The sequence below is a fragment of the Salvelinus namaycush genome, unplaced genomic scaffold (genome assembly GCF_016432855.1).
Source record: "Salvelinus namaycush isolate Seneca unplaced genomic scaffold, SaNama_1.0 Scaffold464, whole genome shotgun sequence".
Taxonomy (NCBI): Eukaryota; Metazoa; Chordata; class Actinopteri; order Salmoniformes; family Salmonidae; genus Salvelinus; species Salvelinus namaycush.
Window position 1 is genome coordinate 52,501 of NW_024061158.1, and position 22,326 is coordinate 74,826.

Here is a 22,326-nt window from a genome sequence, read left to right on the forward strand (position 1 = left end):
AATGCCGTTACATTGCGGTTAGATTTGTCCGACTAAATATCCACGAATCAAATATTCTCTTTTCTAGATCCCAATGAGAAGGGGGAGTTCAGGTTTAAATGACCTCCAATGAAATTATGAGATTTAACATCCGTTCAGCGAGCGGTCCCGGTGGGGGTTCGTTTTAAATGTCCTCCCGGTGATGAAACGTCGTCGTCGGCTGCTACATTGTTCACCGTTAACGAATTTGGAGGGCGAAGCAAACACGAGCTCGAAAACCCCCTAGCAGGACAAAGCTTCTCACTGCAGCTCGCTCTGCAAATAGATCTGTCGACCATGTGTGCAGAGCGGAGCGGTGTTGAATGCGCCAATACGCAGACCCCCCCCTTCCGATGGAGTAACGGTAACGGTAAAACCCAGTTGATGTGTTTTGTCGTACTGGACAACACACCTTTTCATCAAAAAAGAAAGAAACACCATGACCTCTGAAGTGTTTTACGATACAAGGAAAGATACTCATTTAATCAGATAAAACATTACGTTCATGGATTACAGCTATTATAATAAACACAACTCAAGGCACGATAACAACAACCAGTCACGCGCACACGCTCTCCTCTGAGCGTCATATTGCAGTAGAATAAGATGATAAGTTCACGGTTTGGATCAGCAGTGTTTCTATTGATAGACGTGAATTAAAAGTCGCTCCAATACACTCCATGATTTATACGTTTGTTTATGACCATCAATAATCTATATTCAGGCACTTTGGCAACATAAAAATCGATCTGTATCAGAACAGAGATGTAATTGGGCAGAGAGCTGGCCAAGCAACCCTCCTGGATATGTTCAGGATTATCATCATTATCATTATCACAGCCACTCCCCCTCCCGGGGAGCTACTGCACGTGCAGGACTTCGTTCCAGCCCTGCACTACCAAAACACACTTGGTTCTACTTATCAGCATGTCCTCTGGACCTTGATTGAATCTGGTGTAGGGCTGGAGTAAAAGCCTGCATACCCAGCTACACACACACACACACACACACACACACACACACACACACACACACACACACTTCATATCCCATAGTGCAACGCTCTGGTCTAGAAGTAGATCTCTTCTCTCCTTCCCACGAGACGAGACGGAGACACGATGATGTCATCGTCCGAATCCTCAGAGTCCATCGCCTTAGCAACCTTGGAGTCTGGAGGTGGGTGGAGCTGTAGCTGTGCTACAGGCGAAGCACAGGAACACATTACATACACACACACACATTACATACACACACACACATTACATACACACACACACATTTTATACACACAGGAATACATTACATATACACACATTATATACACACACATTATACACACACACACATTATATACACACACACATTATATACACACACACATTATATACACACACACTATATACACACACACACACACACACACATTATATACACACACACACACACACATTATATACACACACACTATATATACACACATTATATACACACATTATATACACACATTATATATACACATTATATACACACATTATATACACACACATTATATACACACACACACAGTATATACACACACACACACACACACACACACACATTATATAAACACACACACATTATATATACACACAGAGAAGCACAGGAACACATTATACACACACACACACACATATTAGATACACACACACAGAGAAGCACAGGAACACATATTATAAATATATATATATATGTATATATCCACAGACAGCATACCTGGTGTGAGTCTCCTCCTGTTGGACAGTGTGTTAGAGACAGGCCAGGGATCTTCCTCACTCAGCTCCGTTACATCTTCATCTACATCACTGCCTGGAAGGGCTAACACACACACACACACACACACACACACACACACACACACACACACACACACACACACACACACACACACACACACATTTTCAAATCCTGATTTGTCCTTCAGTCAGCGCTGTGCCACCAAGGTGTCAGATTCAGTGTGTGTGTGTCTCACCTGTGTTGCTGGGAGTGTGTGTTGAAGGGACAGAGGGGACTCTTCTAGGAGCTGGGGTGGGTCCCCAGGGAGAAGGGGCTGGGGTGGGCCCACAGGGAGGAGGGGCTGGGGTGGGTCCACAGGGAGGAGGGGCTGGGGTGGGTCCACAGGGAGGAGGGGCTGGGGTGGGTCCACAGGGAGAAGGGGCTGGGGTGGGTCCACAGGGAGGAGGAGCTGGGGTGGGTCCCCAGGGAGGAGGGGCTGGGGACTCAGAGCTACAAACACACAGTTATACATACAATACAAAAAACAGACACTTTCCAATGTCAGAACTGTGTGTGGTGGTGTGTTGGTGTGGTGTGTCACCTCTCCGTCATTAGTGCGCTGCGTGTCAGGTGACCTCGGAACACAGACTGGATCAGCGTCACGGCAACCAGCTCCTCATCCTCCACACAGGAGGTAACATCACTGCCGCGCTGTGATTGGCCATTCTGGAAATGAAACATTAAATAGTAACTCCTATATCAGAGCCTAATTAGGGCAAATTCCCTTTACTCCATAGATACTTATTGTAAATACGGGGAAACAGTGCCCCTAAGTGGCCATTTGGTTGAACTACAACATAAAAATATATATATACATTTTACCTTTATTTAACTAGGGAAGTCAGTTCTTAAGAATAAATTCTTATTTTCAATGACGGCCTACCGAGGAACAGTGGGTTAACTCTGCCCACTAAGCTACCTGCCACCCCACAAACATTGTAGGTGTGTGTGTGTGTGTGTGTGTGTGTGTGTGTGTGTGTGTGTGTGTGTGTGTGTGTGTGTGTGTGTGTGTGTGTGTGTGTGTGACCTTGCTGAGAGTGCTGGTGTGTGTGTCTTGGAGGTGAGCTATCTGGCTCTGTCTGAGGAGATGTCCTCTTATTGCTGACTGGACAAATACTGTGTCCTGGGGGAGGAGAGAGGAGAGAGGAGAGAGAGGAGAGGAGAGAGAGGAGAGGAGAGAGAGGAGAGAGGAGAGAGAGAAGAGAGAGAGGAGAGGAGAGAGAGGAGAGAGAGGAGGGAGGAGAGGAGAGAGAGGAGAGAGGAGAGAGAGGAGAGAGGGGAGAGAGAGAGAGAGAGGAGAGAGGAGAGAGGAGAGAGGAGAGAGGAGAGAGGAGGAGGAGGAGAGGGAGGAGGAGGAGAGAGGAGAGAGAGAAGAGAGAGAAGAGAGAGGAGAGAGGAGAGAGAGAGGAGAGAGGAGAGAGAGAGGAGAGAGAGGAGAGAGAGAAGAGAGAGAGGAGAGAGAGAAGAGGGGCGAGAGGAGAGAGGAGAGAGGAGAGAGGAGAGGAGAGGGAGGAGAGAGGAGAGGAGAGGGAGGAGAGAGGAGAGAGAGAAGTGAGGAGAGAGGGGAGGGGGGAAGAGAGAGGAGAGAGAGAATGTACTTTATTAGTCCATATGAGATGGGCATTTGTCTTCATTCCCGTTCTGTGGTGGCCGCTGGCAGGTACAACACCTTATTTGGATTAACTATTTAAAATGTTTGTTTCTGGTTAGTTAGTTACAGTAGTTAGTTAGTTACCCTTTCTCTGTTTCTGGTTGGTTAGTTAGTTACAGTATTGAGTTAGTTAGTTACCCTTTCTCTGTGCTCCATCCACTCTGTTTCTGGTTAGTTAGTTACAGTAGTTATTTACCCTTTCTCTGTGTTCCAGCCACTCTGTTTCTGGTTAGTTAGTTACAGTAATGAGTTAGTTAGTTACCCTTTCTCTGTTTCTGGTTAGTTAGTTACAGTAGTTAGTTAGTTACCCTTTCTCTGTGCTCCATCCACTCTGTTCCTGGTTAGTTACAGTAGTTAGTTAGTTACCCTTTCTCTGTGCTCCATCCACTCTGTTCCTGGTTAGTTAGTTACCCTTTCTCTGTGCTCCAGCCACTCTCTCTGGATCACCCTAGCTGCCCTTTCCTTCTCCTCCCTCCCTTCTGGGTTCTCCTTCCGGTTCTCCTGGTTCTGTTCTTCTCCAGTCCATCTCTTCTTCTCCTCCTCCAGGGTTTGTATCTTCATGATCAGCTGTTCTCTCTCCAGTCTGGACAAGAGGAGGAAAATCAGACGAGTAGAAAGGTTTCCATGGAAACGTCATGGCACAGACACACAGAGAGAAGAAGTTTCCATACAACCTCTGTGGGCATGTCACAGTGGTTCTAAGCCTGTAGTAAACAGTTAAAGTAGTATTTCTGTCATGTTGGATGTAAACACCATTCATTGAGTAGTAGTGTATTCCCCAGTCAGGACGTTCAGGTTGAACTGGGAGATACATACAGAGAGAGCTGTGTTTCCTTCTCATGTTCACTCCTTCGTTCATTCTTCCTCCTCTCCGTCTCTTCCTCTTCCTGCTCTCTTTCAGCCATCAGTCGTCTCAGCTCCCGTCTGAAAACAGAAGGTTCAAACCATCAGTCGTCTCAGCTCCCGTCTGAAAACAGAAGATTCAACCATCAGTCGTCTCAGCTCCCGTCTGAAAGCAGAAGATTCAGCCATCAGTCGTCTCAGCTCCCGTCTGAAAACAGAAGATTCAACCATCAGTCGTCTCAGCTCCCGTCTGAAAACAGAAGGTTCACCCATCAGTCGTCTCAGCTCCCGTCTGAAAACAGAAGATTCAAACCATCAGTCGTCTCAGCTCCCGTCTGAAAACAGAAGATTCAAACCATCAGTCGTCTCAGCTCCCGTCTGAAAACAGAAGATTCAAACCATCAGTCGTCTCAGCTCCTGTCTGAAAACAGAAGATTCAAACCATCAGTCGTCTCAGCTCCCGTCTGAAAACAGAAGATTCAGCCATCAGTCGTCTCAGCTCCCGTCTGAAAACAGAAGATTCAAACCATCAGTCGTCTCAGCTCCCGTCTGAAAACAGAAGATTCAACCATCAGTCGTCTCAGCTCCCGTCTGAAAGCAGAAGATTCAGCCATCAGTCGTCTCAGCTCCCGTCTGAAAGCAGAAGATTCAACCATCAGTCGTCTCAGCTCCCGTCTGAAAACAGAAGATTCAAACCATCAGTCGTCTCAGCTCCCGTCTGAAAACAGAAGATTCAAACCATCAGTCGTCTCAGCTCCCGTCTGAAAACAGAAGATTCAGCCATCAGTCGTCTCAGCTCCCGTCTGAAAACAGAAGATTCAGCCATCAGTCGTCTCAGCTCCCGTCTGAAAACAGAAGATTCAGCCATCAGTCGTCTCAGCTCCCGTCTGAAAACAGAAGATTCAACCATCAGTCGTCTCAGCTCCCGTCTGAAAACAGAAGGTTCACCCATCAGTCGTCTCAGCTCCCGTCTGAAAACAGAAGATTCAAACCATCAGTCGTCTCAGCTCCCGTCTGAAAACAGAAGATTCAAACCATCAGTCGTCTCAGCTCCCGTCTGAAAACAGAAGATTCAAACCATCAGTCGTCTCAGCTCCTGTCTGAAAACAGAAGATTCAAACCATCAGTCGTCTCAGCTCCCGTCTGAAAACAGAAGATTCAGCCATCAGTCGTCTCAGCTCCCGTCTGAAAACAGAAGATTCAGCCATCAGTCGTCTCAGCTCCCGTCTGAAAACAGAAGATTCAGCCATCAGTCGTCTCAGCTCCCGTCTGAAAACAGAAGATTCAGCCATCAGTCGTCTCAGCTCCCGTCTGAAAACAGAAGATTCAGCCATCAGTCGTCTCAGCTCCCGTCTGAAAACAGAAGATTCAGCCATCAGTCGTCTCAGCTCCCGTCTGAAAACAGAAGATTCAGCCATCAGTCGTCTCAGCTCCCGTCTGAAAACAGAAGATTCAAACCATCAGTCGTCTCAGCTCCCGTCTGAAAACAGAAGGTTCAACCATCAGTTGACAGTAAACATATTCTCAAAACTAAGAACACCAATAACCAGATATCAAACATTCTATTGCAATCACTGGTGATTTCCAATTTCAATTTCCCATACTGCATTGCTGTAGTCATAGTAGCGTCTCTCTTACTCTCTATCCGTCAGCGTCTCCTGTAGCTCCGCCTTCTCCTGCTCCAGTTGTCTGACACACCCCTTCAGACGGACAAACCCCTCCCCTTCCTGTTGGGTGTTTCCCACTGCAACGCCCCCTTCCGTTGTTACGGCGGTTATCCCCGGCGTCGTAGCAACCCCTGTCTCCGTGGGCGTGGTGTGGTGGTCAGTCTGGACTAGTCTGTCCACCCCACTCCTCCTGGCCGGGGCTCTCCTCCCCTCCTCTAACCTCTAAGACAGGAAGGGAGAGGGAGTGTTAACGTGTGTGTGTGTGTGTGTGTGTGTGTGTGTGTGTGTGTGAGCCACAAGACTGTGTTATCCCCCTGAGCTAAAGCCTAGGTTACTCCCTCCATTCCACTGTGTAGGACCAACCAGGAGCCTCCATCTACTCACCGTCTCCAGTTCCACCAGTCTCCTCAACACTCTCTGTTTGCTCCAGTCTTTGTAGGCTGAAACACAAGTGCAACAAATCATCGACTAGAAATACTCTGAATACACGAGATTGGGCCATTTGTTATTTAACCTTTGACCCTGTGTTGTGTTGATTTCCTCAAAGTGTGTGTGTGTGTGTGTGTGTGTGTGTGTGTGTGAGAACCTTTCAGCCCGCTGGCTGGGCTGTCTGTGAGTTCCTCTCTCAGTGTGTGGTTCTCCTGCTGTAGCTGTTTCAAGTTCTCTGATAGACGCAGAACCGTAGAGCTTAGAACCTTCTGCTTCCTCTGAGAACCTTTATTCTCTGCTCTACTGCTACAGAGGGAGAGGAGAGAGAGAATAGAGAGGGGAAGGCGAGAAAGAGAGACCGAGATAGGAGAGAGAGAGAGAAAGGAGAGAGAAAGAGAGGGAGAGGGAGAGCGAGAGAGAGAGCGAGAGAAATAAAGAAATATAGAGAAAGAGAGAAGAGGGTGTGAGATTGAACAGGAAATGTAAGTGAACAAGTCTGTGAAGGAGGTGACAGGTAGCCTAGCGGTTAAGAGCGTTGGGCCAGTAACTGAAATGTCGCTGGTTCAAATCCCGAGCCGACTAGGTGCAACATATCTGCCCATGTGCCCTTGAGCAAGGCACTTAACCCTAATTGCGCCTGGAAGTTGCTCTGGATAAGAGCTTCTGCCAAGTGACTAAAATGTAAACATTTTTACTTTCTGTACCTTTTCTCTGTTGCGTCCAATATCATCCTCAGTCTCTGAATCTGGAGAATACACACACACACACACACACACAGACACACACACAGACACACACACACACAGAGACACACACACACACACAGACACACACACACACAGACACACACACACACACACACACACACACACACACACACGCACACACACACACACGCACACAGACACACACGCACACAGACACACACACACAGAGACACACACACACACAGACACACACACACACAGACACACACACACGCACACAGACACACACACGTTAGCACCAGAAAAGATGACGTTCAAGTAGAAACATCTCACTGCACTAGAACAGAGAGCAAAGATGTACCTCCTCAAAGTAGGTCTCCACTGTGATCTTCAACTCCTCCAGATTAGTGGTCTGCAGCTCACTCTGCAGTTTGCTGTTACAACGGGACATGACAGGTTGAAGATGACACTACTCATCTTGGTTTTATAACAACGATACATCAAACATCATCTATTAGTGATGGAGCTTTCCATCTGGGCACTCTGGGAAACGAGATGGTGCATCTCAACATGTCATTCTGCAAAAAGTGTCTAATGAATAAATACATTCAGAAAGAGACAGACAGACGGACACACAGATACACAGACAGACAGGCAGGCACCGACAGACAGACAGGCAGGCACCGACAGACAGACAGGCACACAAAGACAGACAGACAGGCACAGACAGACAGGCACAGACAGACAGACAGGCACAGACAGAGAGACAGGCACAGACAGACAGATACACAGACAGGCACAGACAGACAGGCACAGACAGGCACAGACAGACAGGCACAGACAGACAGGCACAGACAGAGAGACAGGCACATACAGACAGACAGGCACAAACAGACAGACAGACAGGCACAGACAGACACAGACAGACATGCACAGACAGACAGGCACAGACAGACAGGCACAGACCGACAGGCACAGACAGACAGACTTACGTCACAGTGTTCTCCTTCTCTCTACACTGCTGTTCCAGCTTCAGGATTCTCTGTTTCAGTCCATTAACAACCTGCAGGACAGGACATGTCAATCAACACCTTCCTACAACACACACACACACACAGACACACACACAGAGACACACACAGAGACACACACACACACACAGAGACAGACACACACACACACACACACACACACACACACACACACACACACACACACACACACACACACACACACAGACACACACAGACACTTACCAGGCTCCCCTGGTGTTTCTTGTCCACCAGACCCAGTGTGTACTCCGGTCCCTGTGGAGGGAAACAACAGGCTCAGATCAGCTACAGAGACCTCCATGGAGTCACTATGATCTGTTACAGAGACCTCCATGGAGTCACTATGATCTGTTACAGAGACCTCCATGGAGTCACTATGATCTGTTACAGAGACCTCCATGGAGTCACTATGATCTGTTACAGAGACCTCCATGGAGTCACTATGATCTGTTACAGAGACCTCCATGGAGTCACTATGATCTGTTACAGAGACCTCCATGGAGTCACTATGATCTGTTACAGAGACCTCCATGGAGTCACTATGATCTGTTACAGAGACCTCCATGGAGTCACTATGATCTGTTACAGAGACCTCCATGGAGTCACTATGATCTGTTATAGAGACCTCCATGGAGTCACTATGATCAGCTACAGAGACCTCCATGGAGTCACTATGATCAGCTACAGAGACCTCCATGGAGTCACTATGATCTGTTACAGAGACCTCCATGGAGTCACTATGATCTGTTGCAGAAACCTCCATGGAGTCACTATGATCAGCTACAGAGACCTCCATGGAGTCACTATGATCTGTTACAGAGACCTCCATGGAGTCACTATGATCTGTTACAGAGACCTCCATGGAGTCACTATGATCTGTTACAGAGACCTCCATGGAGTCACTATGATCTGTTACAGAGACCTCCATGGAGTCACTATGATCTGTTACAGAGACCTCCATGGAGTCACTATGATCTGTTACAGAGACCTCCATGGAGTCACTATGATCTGTTATAGAGACCTCCATGGAGTCACTATGATCAGCTACAGAGACCTCCATGGAGTCACTATGATCAGCTACAGAGACCTCCATGGAGTCACTATGATCTGTTACAGAGACCTCCATGGAGTCACTATGATCTGTTGCAGAAACCTCCATGGAGTCACTATGATCAGCTACAGAGACCTCCATGGAGTCACTATGATCTGTTACAGAGACCTCCATGGAGTCACTATGATCTGTTACAGAGACCTCCATGGAGTCACTATGATCTGTTACAGAGACCTCCATGGAGTCACTATGATCTGTTACAGAGACCTCCATGGAGTCACTATGATCTGTTACAGAGACCTCCATGGAGTCACTATGATCTGTTACAGAGACCTCCATGGAGTCACTATGATCTGTTACAGAGACCTCCATGGAGTCACTATGATCTGTTACAGAGACCTCCATGGAGTCACTATGATCTGTTACAGAGACCTCCATGGAGTCACTATGATCTGTTACAGAGACCTCCATGGAGTCACTATGATCTGTTACAGAGACCTCCATGGAGTCACTATGATCTGTTACAGAGCTACAGAGACGTCCATGGAGTCACTATGATCAGCTACAGAGACCTCCATGGAGTCACTATGATCTGTTACAGAGACCTCCATGGAGTCACTATGATCTGTTGCAGAAACCTCCATGGAGTCACTATGATCATGTTACAGAGACCTCCATGGAGTCACTATGATCTGTTACAGAGACCTCCATGGAGTCACTATGATGTGTTACAGAGACCTCCATGGAGTCACTATGATCTGTTACAGAGACCTCCATGGAGTCACTATGATCTGTTACAGAGACCTCCATGGAGTCACTATGATCTGTTAGAGACCTCCATGGAGTCACTATGATCTGTTACAGAGACCTCCATGGAGTCACTATGATCAGCTACAGAGACCTCCATGGAGTCACTATGATCTGTTACAGAGACCTCCACGGAGTCACTATGATCTGTTACAGAGACCTCCACGGAGTCACTATGATCTGTTACAGAGACCTCCATGGAGTCACTATGATCTGTTACAGAGACCTCCATGGAGTCACTATGATCTGTTACAGAGACCTCCATGGAGTCACTATGATCTGTTACAGAGACCTCCATGGAGTCACTATGATCTGTTACAGAGACCTCCATGGAGTCACTATGATGTTACAGAGACCTCCATGGAGTCACTATGATCAGCTACAGAGATCTCCATGGAGTCACTATGATCAGCTACAGAGACCTCCATGGAGTCACTATGATCTGTTACAGAGACCTCCATGGAGTCACTATGATCTGTTACAGAGACCTCCATGGAGTCACTATGATCTGTTACAGAGACCTCCATGGAGTCACTATGATCTGTTACAGAGACCTCCATGGAGTCACTATGATCTGTTACAGAGACCTCCATGGAGTCACTATGATCTGTTACAGAGACCTCCATGGAGTCACTATGATCTGTTACAGAGACCTCCATGGAGTCACTATGATCTGTTACAGAGACCTCCATGGAGTCACTATGATCTGTTGATGCTGCTGGGGGTCAGTATGATCTGAGCTGATGCTGCTGGGGGTCAGTATGATCTGAGGTGATGCTGCTGGGGGTTGGTACCTTGGTGGGATCCAGCAGCTGTTCTATTTGCTTGTCTTTCTTAGTTTTGTCCTCCTCCAGACGCCGTAGTTTGGCTTTCATCCTGTCCTTCTCTGACTTCTGAGCCTGAAGACTCTGGAACAAACAGACCTGATCAATTCAGTTCAGGATTAAAGACATCAGATTTCTGCCGTTTACTAGAAGGTTCTAAATGTCCAACACCTACTACAAAGTAGGATCAATGAGTTAGCCAGCTAACTTGCCTAAATATTCCAAAAATACCTTTGTTTTGTGTGTGTGTGTGTGTGTGTGTGTGTGTGTGTGTGTTTCGTTACCTTCTTGAGGTGGATGATCTCATCGTACATGTCCTCCTTCTCTCTGTAGTCTGGAGGGAGAATAACTGTTACATACTGTAGAATAACTGTTACACTGTAGAATAACTGTTACATACTGTAGAATAACTGTTACACTGTAGAATAACTGTTACACTGTAGAATAACTGTTACATACTGTAGAATAACTGTTACATACTGTAGAATAACTGTTACACTGTAGAATAACTTACACTGTAGAATAACTGTTACATACTGTAGAATAACTGTTACACACTGTAGAATAACTGTTACACACTGTAGAATAACTGTTACACACTGTAGAATAACTGTTACACACTGTAGAATAACTGTAGAATAACTGTTACACACTGTAGAATAACTGTAGAATAACTGTTACACACTGTAGAATAACTGTTACACACTGTAGAATAACTGTTACACACTGTAGAATAACTGTAGAATAACTGTTACACACTGTAGAATAACTGTTACACACTGTAGAATAACTGTAGAATAACTGTTACACACTGTAGAATAACTGTTACACACTGTAGAATAACTGTTACACACTGTAGAATAACTGTTACACACTGTAGAATAACTGTTACACACTGTAGAATAACTGTTACACACTGTAGAATAACTGTTACACTGTAGAATAACTGTTACACACTGTAGAATAACTGTTACACACTGTAGAATAACTGTTACACACTGTAGAATAACTGTTACACACTGTAGAATAACTGTTACATACTGTAGAATAACTGTTACACTGTAGAATAACTTACACTGTAGAATAACTGTTACACACTGTAGAATAACTGTTACACACTGTAGAATAACTGTTACACACTGTAGAATAACTGTTACACACTGTAGAATAACTGTTACATACTGTAGAATAACTGTTACACACTGTAGAATAACTGTAGAATAACTGTTACACACTGTAGAATAACTGTAGAATAACTGTAGAATAACTGTTACACACTGTAGAATAACTGTAGAATAACTGTTACACACTGTAGAATAACTGTAGAATAACTGTTACACACTGTAGAATAACTGTTACATACTGTAGAATAACTGTTACATACTGTAGAATAACTGTTACCCACTGTAGAATAACTGTTACACACTGTAGAATAACTGTTACACACTGTAGAATAACTGTAGAATAACTGTTACACACTGTAGAATAACTGTTACACACTGTAGAATAACTGTTACACACTGTAGAATAACTGTTACACACTGTAGAATAACTGTTACACTGTAGAATAACTGTTACACACTGTAGAATAACTGTTACACACTGTAGAATAACTGTTACATACTGTAGAATAACTGTAGAATAACTGTTACACTGTAGAATAACTGTTACACTGTAGAATAACTGTTACACTGTAGAATACCTGTAAAATAACTGTTACACACTGTAGAATAACTGTTACACTGTAGAATAACTGTTACACTGTAGAATACCTGTAAAATAACTGTTACACACTGTAGAATAACTGTTACACTGTAGAATAACTGTTACACTGTAGAATACCTGTAAAATAACTGTTACACACTGTAGAATAACTGTTACACTGTAGAATAACTGTTACACACTGTAGAATAACTGTTACACACTGTAGAATAACTGTTACACTGTAGAATACCTGTAAAATAACTGTTACACACTGTAGAATAACTGTTACACTGTAGAATAACTGTTACACTGTAGAATACCTGTAAAATAACTGTTACACACTGTAGAATAACTGTTACACTGTAGAATAACTGTTACACACTGTAGAATAACTGTTACACACTGTAGAATAACTGTTACACACTGTAGAATAACTGTAGAATAACTGTTACACACTGTAGAATAACTGTAGAATAACTGTAGAATAACTGTTACACACTGTAGAATAACTGTAGAATAACTGTTACACACTGTAGAATAACTGTAGAATAACTGTTACACACTGTAGAATAACTGTTACATACTGTAGAATAACTGTTACATACTGTAGAATAACTGTTACCCACTGTAGAATAACTGTTACACACTGTAGAATAACTGTTACACACTGTAGAATAACTGTAGAATAACTGTTACACACTGTAGAATAACTGTTACACACTGTAGAATAACTGTTACACACTGTAGAATAACTGTTACACACTGTAGAATAACTGTTACACTGTAGAATAACTGTTACACACTGTAGAATAACTGTTACACACTGTAGAATAACTGTTACATACTGTAGAATAACTGTAGAATAACTGTTACACTGTAGAATAACTGTTACACTGTAGAATAACTGTTACACTGTAGAATACCTGTAAAATAACTGTTACACACTGTAGAATAACTGTTACACTGTAGAATAACTGTTACACTGTAGAATACCTGTAAAATAACTGTTACACACTGTAGAATAACTGTTACACTGTAGAATAACTGTTACACTGTAGAATACCTGTAAAATAACTGTTACACACTGTAGAATAACTGTTACACTGTAGAATAACTGTTACACACTGTAGAATAACTGTTACACACTGTAGAATAACTGTTACACTGTAGAATACCTGTAAAATAACTGTTACACACTGTAGAATAACTGTTACACTGTAGAATAACTGTTACACTGTAGAATACCTGTAAAATAACTGTTACACACTGTAGAATAACTGTTACACTGTAGAATAACTGTTACACACTGTAGAATAACTGTTACACACTGTAGAATAACTGTTACACACTGTAGAATAACTGTTACACACTGTAGAGTAACTGTTACATACTGTAGAGTAACTGTTACACACTGTAGAATAACTGTTACACACTGTAGAATAACTGTTACACACTGTAGAATAACTGTTACACACTGTAGAATAAATGTTACACTGTAGAATAACTGTAGAATAACTGTTACACTGTAGAATAACTGTTACACACTGTAGAATAACTGTTACACTGTAGAATAACTGTTACACACTGTAGAATAACTGTTACACACTGTAGAATAACTGTTACACTGTAGAATAACTGTTACACTGTAGAATAACTGTTACACACTGTAGAATAACTGTTACACACTGTAGAATAACTGTTACACACTGTAGAATAACTGTTACACTGTAGAATAACTGTTACACACTGTAGAATAACTGTTACACTGTAGAATAACTGTTACACACTGTAGAATAACTGTAGAATAACTGTAGAATAACTGTTACACTGTAGAATAACTGTTACACACTGTAGAATAACTGTTACACACTGTAGAATAACTGTTACACTGTAGAATAACTGTTACACACTGTAGAACAACTGTTACACTGTAGAATAACTGTAGAATAAATGTTACACTGTAGAATAACTGTAGAATAACTGTAGAATAACTGTTACACTGTAGAATAACCGTAGAATAACTGTTACACTGTAGAATAACCGTAGAATAACTGTTACACTGTAGAATAAGTGTAGAATAACTGTTACACTGTAGAATAACCGTAGAATAACTGTTACACTGTAGAATAAGTGTAGAATAACTGTTACACTGTAGAATAACCGTAGAATAACTGTTACACTGTAGAATAACTGTAGAATAACTGTTACACTGTAGAATAACTGTTACACACTGTAGAATAACTGTTACACACTGTAGAATAACTGTTACACTGTAGAATAACTGTTACACACTGTAGAATAACTGTTACACTGTAGAATAACTGTTACACTGTAGAATAACACACACACAGACACACACACTCACACACACACAAGCACACACCATTGGATGAGGAGTGTTTGGGTTTCTTAATGCCCAGAGCCTGTTGGAGATACTCTGGAGTACAGGGAGAAGAGGAGAGACAGGCAACTCTCAGAGACTGGGACAGACCTAGAGAGAGAGAGAGGAGAGACAGGCTGAGGTGTTGTGTCAAAGTCAACTCTCAGAGACTGAGACAGACCTAGAGAGAGAGAGAGAGAGAGGGGAGAGAGAGAGGCTGAGGTGTTATGTCAAAGTCAACTCTCAGAGACTGGGACAGACCTAGAGAGAGAGAGAGAGGAGAGAGGGGAGAGAGAGAGGCTGAGGTGTTGTGTCAAAGTCAACTCTCAGAGACTGGGACAGACCTAGAGAGAGAGAGAGAAAGAGAGAGGGATGGATGAAGGGGGGTGGAGAGGGAGGGAAGGAGGGATGAAGAGGGGAGCGAGAGAGAGAGAGAGAGAGAGAGAGAGAGAGAGAGAGAGAGAGAGAGAGAGAGAGAGAGAGAGAGAGAGAGAGAGAATAACATATTTTTAATACAATGGTAGACCTATAATGAATAATGTTGTGAAAGACATGGTTCCCCTCTGAGCAAAACATATCACTAGGGGTCAACAAAACCCTACAAGCTGTCAGCTGGAATAACATGCAACAAGATACCACACTAGCTGAATAACTGTGTGTGTATGTCCCTATGGAGGTTTAGGAATAGAGTTGTCTCTCTGGTTTCTATGGAGGTTTAGGAATAGAGTTGTCTCTGGTTTCTATGGAGGTTTAGGAATAGAGTTGTCTCTCTGGTTTCTATGGAGGTTTAGGAATAGAGGTGTCTCTCTGGTTTCTATGGAGGTTTAGGAATAGAGTTGTCTCTCTGGTTTCTATGGAGGTTTAGGAATAGAGTTGTCTCTCTGGTTTCTATGGAGGTTTAGGAATAGAGTTGTCTCTGGTTTCTATGGAGGTTTAGGAATAGAGGTGTCTCTCTGGTTTCTATGGAGGTTTAGGAATAGAGTTGTCTCTCTGGTTTCTATGGAGGTTTAGGAATAGAGTTGTCTCTGGTTTCTATGGAGGTTTAGGAATAGAGTTGTCTCTGGTTTCTATGGAGGTTTAGGAATAGAGTTGTCTCTGGTTTCTATGGAGGTTTAGGAATAGAGTTGTCTCTGGTTTCTATGGAGGTTTAGGAATAGAGTTGTCTCTCTGGTTTCTATGGAGGTTTAGGAATAGAGTTGTCTCTCTGTAGTACAGCCACATTGGTATGTTAGTAAAGAGCTGTTTTCTACGGTGATAAAGTTCTGTTAATATTTCCATGGGACCCACCGTGCCCGTTGCTTAGCGAAGCCAGACAGCTCTCCTTTGGGGTCCGAGCTGTCTCACCCCTCTCCAAAAGAGTGTCACCTCTCCCCACTAGGGCCTCCCCCCTCTCACCCAGAGTTCCTCTCAGGGGCCTCCAGGCTGACACCGCTGATCTCCTCGGGTTCACATCCATACTGGAGAGATACGGAGACCCTGCGCGCGCACACACACACACACACACACACACACACACACACACACACACACACACACACACACACACACACACACACACACACACACACACACACACAGACAACAAAGTTAGGGTGGTAAAAGCAATGGAGTTGAACTTGATTCTCAAAGTCAGATGTATTGTAGATGATAGCTGGTCTTACTGGGAGAAGGGGGAGGTTTACCAGACAGCTTCTTTTTCCTGGCTTTCTGTTGAGACACAAACCAGGGTTAGGAGAACTCACAAACACACACCACACACACACACACACACACACACACACACACACACACACACACACACACACACACACACACACACACACACAGGAGTGGGCAGAAAGTCATCTCACCTTTCCAGAGTCTGATATGCAGGTAGCAAGAGAAAGACCATCCTCGACCTTGGAAACAAGGAGGGGAGAACTAGTTAGTAAGTCTATCTATACAACTTATGGTAGACTAATAGAGTAACAGTACAATAACTGCTGTTACGGTGATGTCGCAAAACAGTATCCAATCTACAGAAGTAGTATTACAGAGGCTAACTAAAACAGTATCTAATCTACAGAAGTAGTATTACAGAGGCTAACTAAAACAGTATCCAATCTACAGAAGTAGTATTACAGAGGCTAACTAAAACAGTATCCAATCTACAGAAGTAGTATTACAGAGGCTAACTAAAACAGTATCCAATCTACAGAAGTAGTATTACAGAGGCTAACTAAAACAGTATCCAATCAACAGAAGTAGTACTACAGAGGCTAACTAAAACAGTTTCCAATCTACAGAAGTAGTATTACATAGGCTAACTAAAACAGTATCCAATCTACAGAAGTAGTACTACAGAGGCTAACTAAAACAGTATCCAATCAACAGAAGTAGTACTACAGAGGCTAACTAAAACAGTTTCCAATCTACAGAAGTAGTATTACAGTAGCTAACTACAACAGTGATGGTGTTAAAACAGTATCCAATCTACAGAAGTAGTATTACAGTAGCTAAGTACATCAGTGATGTCGTAAAACAACACATTGGCCGTGTACAAGTTGAGCATCGCTGTTGTTGACGCACCAGATCTTCTAGGTCTTCGTCCGTCGGGATATCGCTGGCCACGAGAGACATCGTGGAAGTTGGATACAGATAAAATGATAAACTAATCTCTCTTTGGAGGAATTGGACAGTTGTAGAACCTCTCCTTGCGTGTTCTTGTCATTTTTCGATGCTTCATTTCGCTATGTTGACACGTTTGCCTCAGCTATAGCTGCGGGGAAAAACAAGCATTTGGTAGGAATATATATTTTTTAAACACCTCTTACTTTGAGATCAAAACATAATCAAATGCCTGTCCTCAAAACGATACGAAAGCAACAGTAGCCTAGCAGCTATAGCCTACCCAAAGCGATTATTTTAGATTTCGTACGAGCACAGCAGACACCTACAATCTCTCGTATTACACCGTTGCTTGGAATAAACGATGCAGAAATGGAAATATCATTTGCGGCGGTTAGCCTTCTATCATAATTCCTCTGATGTTGTTTCTCCGGCTATCTCTGTGGCATCAGTAGTCTAGCAACAAGAAACAATTGTAGCCGAGCAGCAATACGTTAATGTTCGTTTATGAGCGTCTTTGCTGCGCAGGTTTTGCGCAGACCATGACCGAGTGCTTCTTCTATGGTTTTCACTGTTCAGACAAAAACCCATAATCAGTTTAAATATCTTATTATTATTGTGCATGTAAACGTACTCACTGACTAGCCTAACTCGAGGGTGTTACTGTGTGTATACATAGTTAGTGTCTTCATTTCATAGTAAAGCTGTGCCACTTCATCTGGAAAGTCATTGCTGTTTCATGCCAACTTGTGTATCCGCTGTCAGAAGCTTGTGTATGACGTCATATGTTGCTGAAACTGGCTTGAATGTTAGCTAATGTGTGTGCTAACCCAGCTAGCTAGCTGTTTACTGTTCAAAGGCAGGTATGGGACTCTGAGTGAATGTCAGAGACACTGTGGATACTGTGTCTCTGACATTGTGTCTGTGGATATGTCTGTGGATACTGCTGTCAGGTGTCTGTCTGTATATACTGCTGTCAGGTGTCTGTCTGTGGATACTGCCGTCAGGTGTCTGTTTGTGGATACTGTGGCAGGTGTCTGTCTGTGGATACTGCTGTCAGGTGTCTGTCTGTGGATACTGTTGTCAGGTGTCTGTCTGTGGATACTGCTGTCAGGTGTCTGTCTGTGGATACTGCTGTCAGGTGTCTGTCTGTGGATACTGTGGCAGGTGTCTGTCTGTGGATACTGCTGTCAGGTGTCTGTCTGTGGATACTGCTGTCAGGTGTCTGTCTGTGGATACTGCTGTCAGGTGTCTGTCTGTGGATACTGCTGTCAGGTGTCTGTCTGTGGATACTGCTGTCAGGTGTCTGTGGATACTGCTGTCAGGTGTCTGTCTGTGGATACTGCTGTCAGGAGTCTGTCTGTGGATACTGCTGTCAGGAGTCTGTCTGTGGATACTGTGGCAGGTGTCTGTGGATACTGCTGTCAGGACAGGGACAGAGATGAGAGAGTCAACATAAAGTTGTTCGTCACAAGACTCTGAGGTCCAGAATCAGTCTCAGGTAAGAGACTTTATCTCAGAGTTTAAAGCCGAGTCCCTTGTCGTGAAAGGAGGGAGAGAGAGAGAGACATAGATAGAGAGAGAGACTGAGACAGAGAGAGGGAGAGAGAGACTGAGACAGAGAGAGCGAGAGCGAGAGAGAGAGAAAGAGAGAGAGAGAGAGAGAAAGAGACATAGATAGAGAGAGAGACTGAGAGAGCGAGAGCGAGAGAGAGAGAGAGAGAGACAGAGAGAGAGAGAGAGAGACAGAGAAACGTGCACAGTGTTACACAAAGCTGCATACAGTGTTTCTACTTATCCTATATAGCCTATATATAATGTACATAAGTAGAAACCCTACTCCTAGCCTATATATAATGTACATAAGTAGAAACCCTACTCCTAGCCTGTATATAATGTACATAAGTAGAAACCCTACTCCTAGCCTATATATAATGTACATAAGTAGAAACCCTACTCCTAGCCTATATACACTGCTCAAAAAAATAAAGGGAACACTTAAACAACACAATGTAACTCCAAGTCAATCACACTTCTGTGAAATCAAACTGTCCACTTAGGAAGCAACACTGATTGACAATAAATTTCACATGCTGTTGTGCAAATGGAATAGACAAAAGGTGGAAATTATAGGCAATTAGCAAGACACCCCCAATAAAGGAATGGTTCTGCAGGTGGTGACCACAGACCACTTCTCAGTTCCTATGCTTCCTGGCTGATGTTTTGGTCACTTTTGAATGCTGGCGGTGCTTTCACTCTAGTGGTAGCATGAGACGGAGTCTACAACCCACACAAGTGGCTCAGGTAGTGCAGTTCATCCAGGATGGCACATCAATGCGAGCTGTGGCAAAAAGGTTTGCTGTGTCTGTCAGCGTAGTGTCCAGAGCATGGAGGCGCTACCAGGAGACAGGCCAGTACATCAGGAGACGTGGAGGAGGCCGTAGGAGGGCAACAAGCCAGCAGCAGGACCGCTACCTCCGCCTTTGTGCAAGGAGGTGCACTGCCAGAGCCCTGCAAAATGACCTCCAGCAGGCCACAAATGTGCATGTGTCAGCATATGGTCTCACAAGGGGTCTGAGGATCTCATCTCGGTACCTAATGGCAGTCAGGCTACCTCTGGCGAGCACATGGAGGGCTGTGCGGCCCCACAAAGAAATGCCACCCCACACCATGACTGACCCACCGCCAAACCGGTCATGCTGGAGGATGTTGCAGGCAGCAGAACGTTCTCCACTGCGTCTCCAGACTCTGTCACGTCTGTCACATGTGCTCAGTGTGAACCTGCTTTCATCTGTGAAGAGCACAGGGCGCCAGTGGCGAATTTGCCAATCTTGGTGTTCTCTGGCAAATGCCAAACGTCCTGCACGGTGTTGGGCTGTAAGCACAACCCCCACCTGTGGACGTCGGGCCCTCATACCACCCTCATGGAGTCTGTTTCTGACCGTTTGAGCAGACACATGCACATTTGTGGCCTGCTGGAGGTCATTTTGCAGGGCTCTGGCAGTGCACCTCCTTGCACAAAGGCGGAGTAGCGGGCCTGCTGCTGGGTTGTTGCCCTCCTACGGCCTCCTCCACGTCTCCTGATGTACTGGCCTGTCTCCTGGTAGCGCCTCCATGCTCTGGACACTACGCTGACAGACACAGCAAACCTTTTTGCCACAGCTCGCATTGATGTGCCATCCTGGATGAACTGCACTACCTGAGCCACTTGTGTGGGTTGTAGACTCCGTCTCATGCTACCACTAGAGTGAAAGCACCGCCAGCATTCAAAAGTGACCAAAACATCAGCCAGGAAGCATAGGAACTGAGAAGTGGTCTGTGGTCACCACCTGCAGAACCATTCCTTTATTGGGGGTGTCTTGCTAATTGCCTATAATTTTCACCTTTTGTCTATTCCATTTGCACAACAGCATGTGAAATTTATTGTCAATCAGTGTTGCTTCCTAAGTGGACAGTTTTATTTCACAGAAGTGTGATTGACTTGGAGTTACATTGTGTTGTTTAAGTGTTCCCTTTATTTTTTTGAGCAGTGTATAATGTACATAAGTAGAAACCCTACTCCTAGCCTATATATAATGTACATAAGTAGAAACCCTACTCCTAGCCTATATATAATGTACATAAGTAGAAACCCTACTCCTAGCCTATATATAATGTACATCAGTAGAAACCCTACTCCTAGCCTATATATAATGTACATAAGTATAAACCCTACTCCTAGCCTATATATAATGTACATAAGTAGAAACCCTACTCCTAGCCTATATATAATGCACATAAGTAGAAACCCTACTCCTAGCCTATATATAATGTACATAAGTAGAAACCCTACTCCTAGCCTATATATAATGTACATCAGTAGAAACCCTACTCCTGGCCTATATATAATGTACATAAGTAGAAACCCTACTCCTAGCCTATATATAATGTACATCAGTTGAAACCCTACTCCTAGCCTATATATAATGTACATAAGTAGAAACCCTACTCCTAGCCTATATATAATGTACATAAGTAGAAACCCTACTCCTAGCCTATATATAATGTACATAAGTAGAAACCCTACTCCTAGCCTATATATAATGTACATAAGTAGAAACCCTACTCCTAGCCTATATATAATGTACATAAGTAGAAACCCTACTCCTAGCCTATATATAATGTACATAAGTAGAAACCCTACTCCTAGCCTATATATAATGTACATAAGTAGAAACCCTACTCCTGGCCTATATATAATGTACATAAGTAGAAACCCTACTCCTAGACTATATATAATGTACATAAGTAGAAACCCTACTCCTAGCCTATATATAATGTACATCAGTAGAAACCCTACTCCTAGCCTATATATAATGTACATAAGTAGAAACCCTACTCCTAGCCTATATATAATATACATAAGTTGAAACACTGTATGCAGCTTTGTGTCACACTGCATTTTTCCTTGTCATTGTGTATTTGATTATTCACATTATAATTATGAGATGTTGTGTTGACCTATACTAACATGACGTAAAACTGAAGGTAATTAAAAAGGTAATTTACGTTACTGCTTTGTTTTTTCATGCTTCTATAGGGTTTAGGCATCATTCAGGATACCTGTTTGTATAATTTTTCACCACCTAACCTACTTGAAGAGACAGTAGTGATTTATGCAATGAATGTAGGAGCTCCGTTAAACCACAAGATGGAACTATCAACCCGTATTAAAAACAGCTTGTAAAGAAGTTGCTTTGCGATCTGCTAATACAATTTAAAGAAGTTGCTG

At 43.6% G+C, this 22,326-nt stretch overlaps 2 protein-coding genes across 2 annotated transcripts in view; both read right to left on the minus strand.

The window, feature by feature from the left end:
- The window catches only part of LOC120041422 (protein tweety homolog 3-like), a gene marked incomplete at its 3' end in the record, with an annotated part of 52,339 nt that extends 52,153 nt beyond the window's left edge, over window positions 1-186 (minus strand). Inside the window, exon 1 of the mRNA XM_038986373.1 lies at window positions 1-186. This exon is cut by the window's left edge and continues 814 nt beyond it.
- A 302-nt stretch (window positions 187-488) lies between these two features.
- LOC120041420 (IQ domain-containing protein E-like) lies at window positions 489-18,046 on the minus strand. The gene is made up of 22 exons (XM_038986370.1): window positions 17,885-18,046; window positions 17,517-17,706; window positions 16,799-16,846; window positions 16,610-16,655; window positions 16,236-16,424; window positions 14,952-15,059; window positions 11,149-11,198; window positions 10,835-10,948; window positions 8,387-8,437; window positions 8,123-8,193; window positions 7,492-7,564; window positions 7,128-7,168; window positions 6,581-6,729; window positions 6,379-6,434; window positions 5,966-6,216; window positions 4,301-4,408; window positions 3,896-4,067; window positions 2,861-2,956; window positions 2,375-2,499; window positions 2,030-2,283; window positions 1,774-1,875; window positions 489-1,215 (listed from the first exon to the last, which is right to left on the minus strand). The coding sequence occupies exons 2-22, from the start codon at window positions 17,565-17,567 to the stop codon at window positions 1,088-1,090; spliced, it is 2,283 nt and encodes a 760-aa protein (XP_038842298.1). The 5' UTR covers window positions 17,568-17,706; window positions 17,885-18,046; the 3' UTR covers window positions 489-1,087.
- Window positions 18,047-22,326: the final 4,280 nt, after the last annotated feature.

Excerpts from the sequence above, each read along its gene's own strand:
- LOC120041420 (XM_038986370.1), bottom strand. The coding sequence starts at position 17,567 with ATGTCTCTCGTGGCCAGCGATATCCCGACGGACGAAGACCTAGAAGAT. Across the intron at positions 16,847-17,516 it reads ACGAAGACCTAGAAGATCTG|GTCGAGGATGGTCTTTCTCT; the intron begins GTGCGTCAACAA and ends CTTGTTTCCAAG. Across the intron at positions 6,730-7,127 it reads TTGGACGCAACAGAGAAAAG|CAGTAGAGCAGAGAATAAAG; the intron begins GTACAGAAAGTA and ends CTCCCTCTGTAG.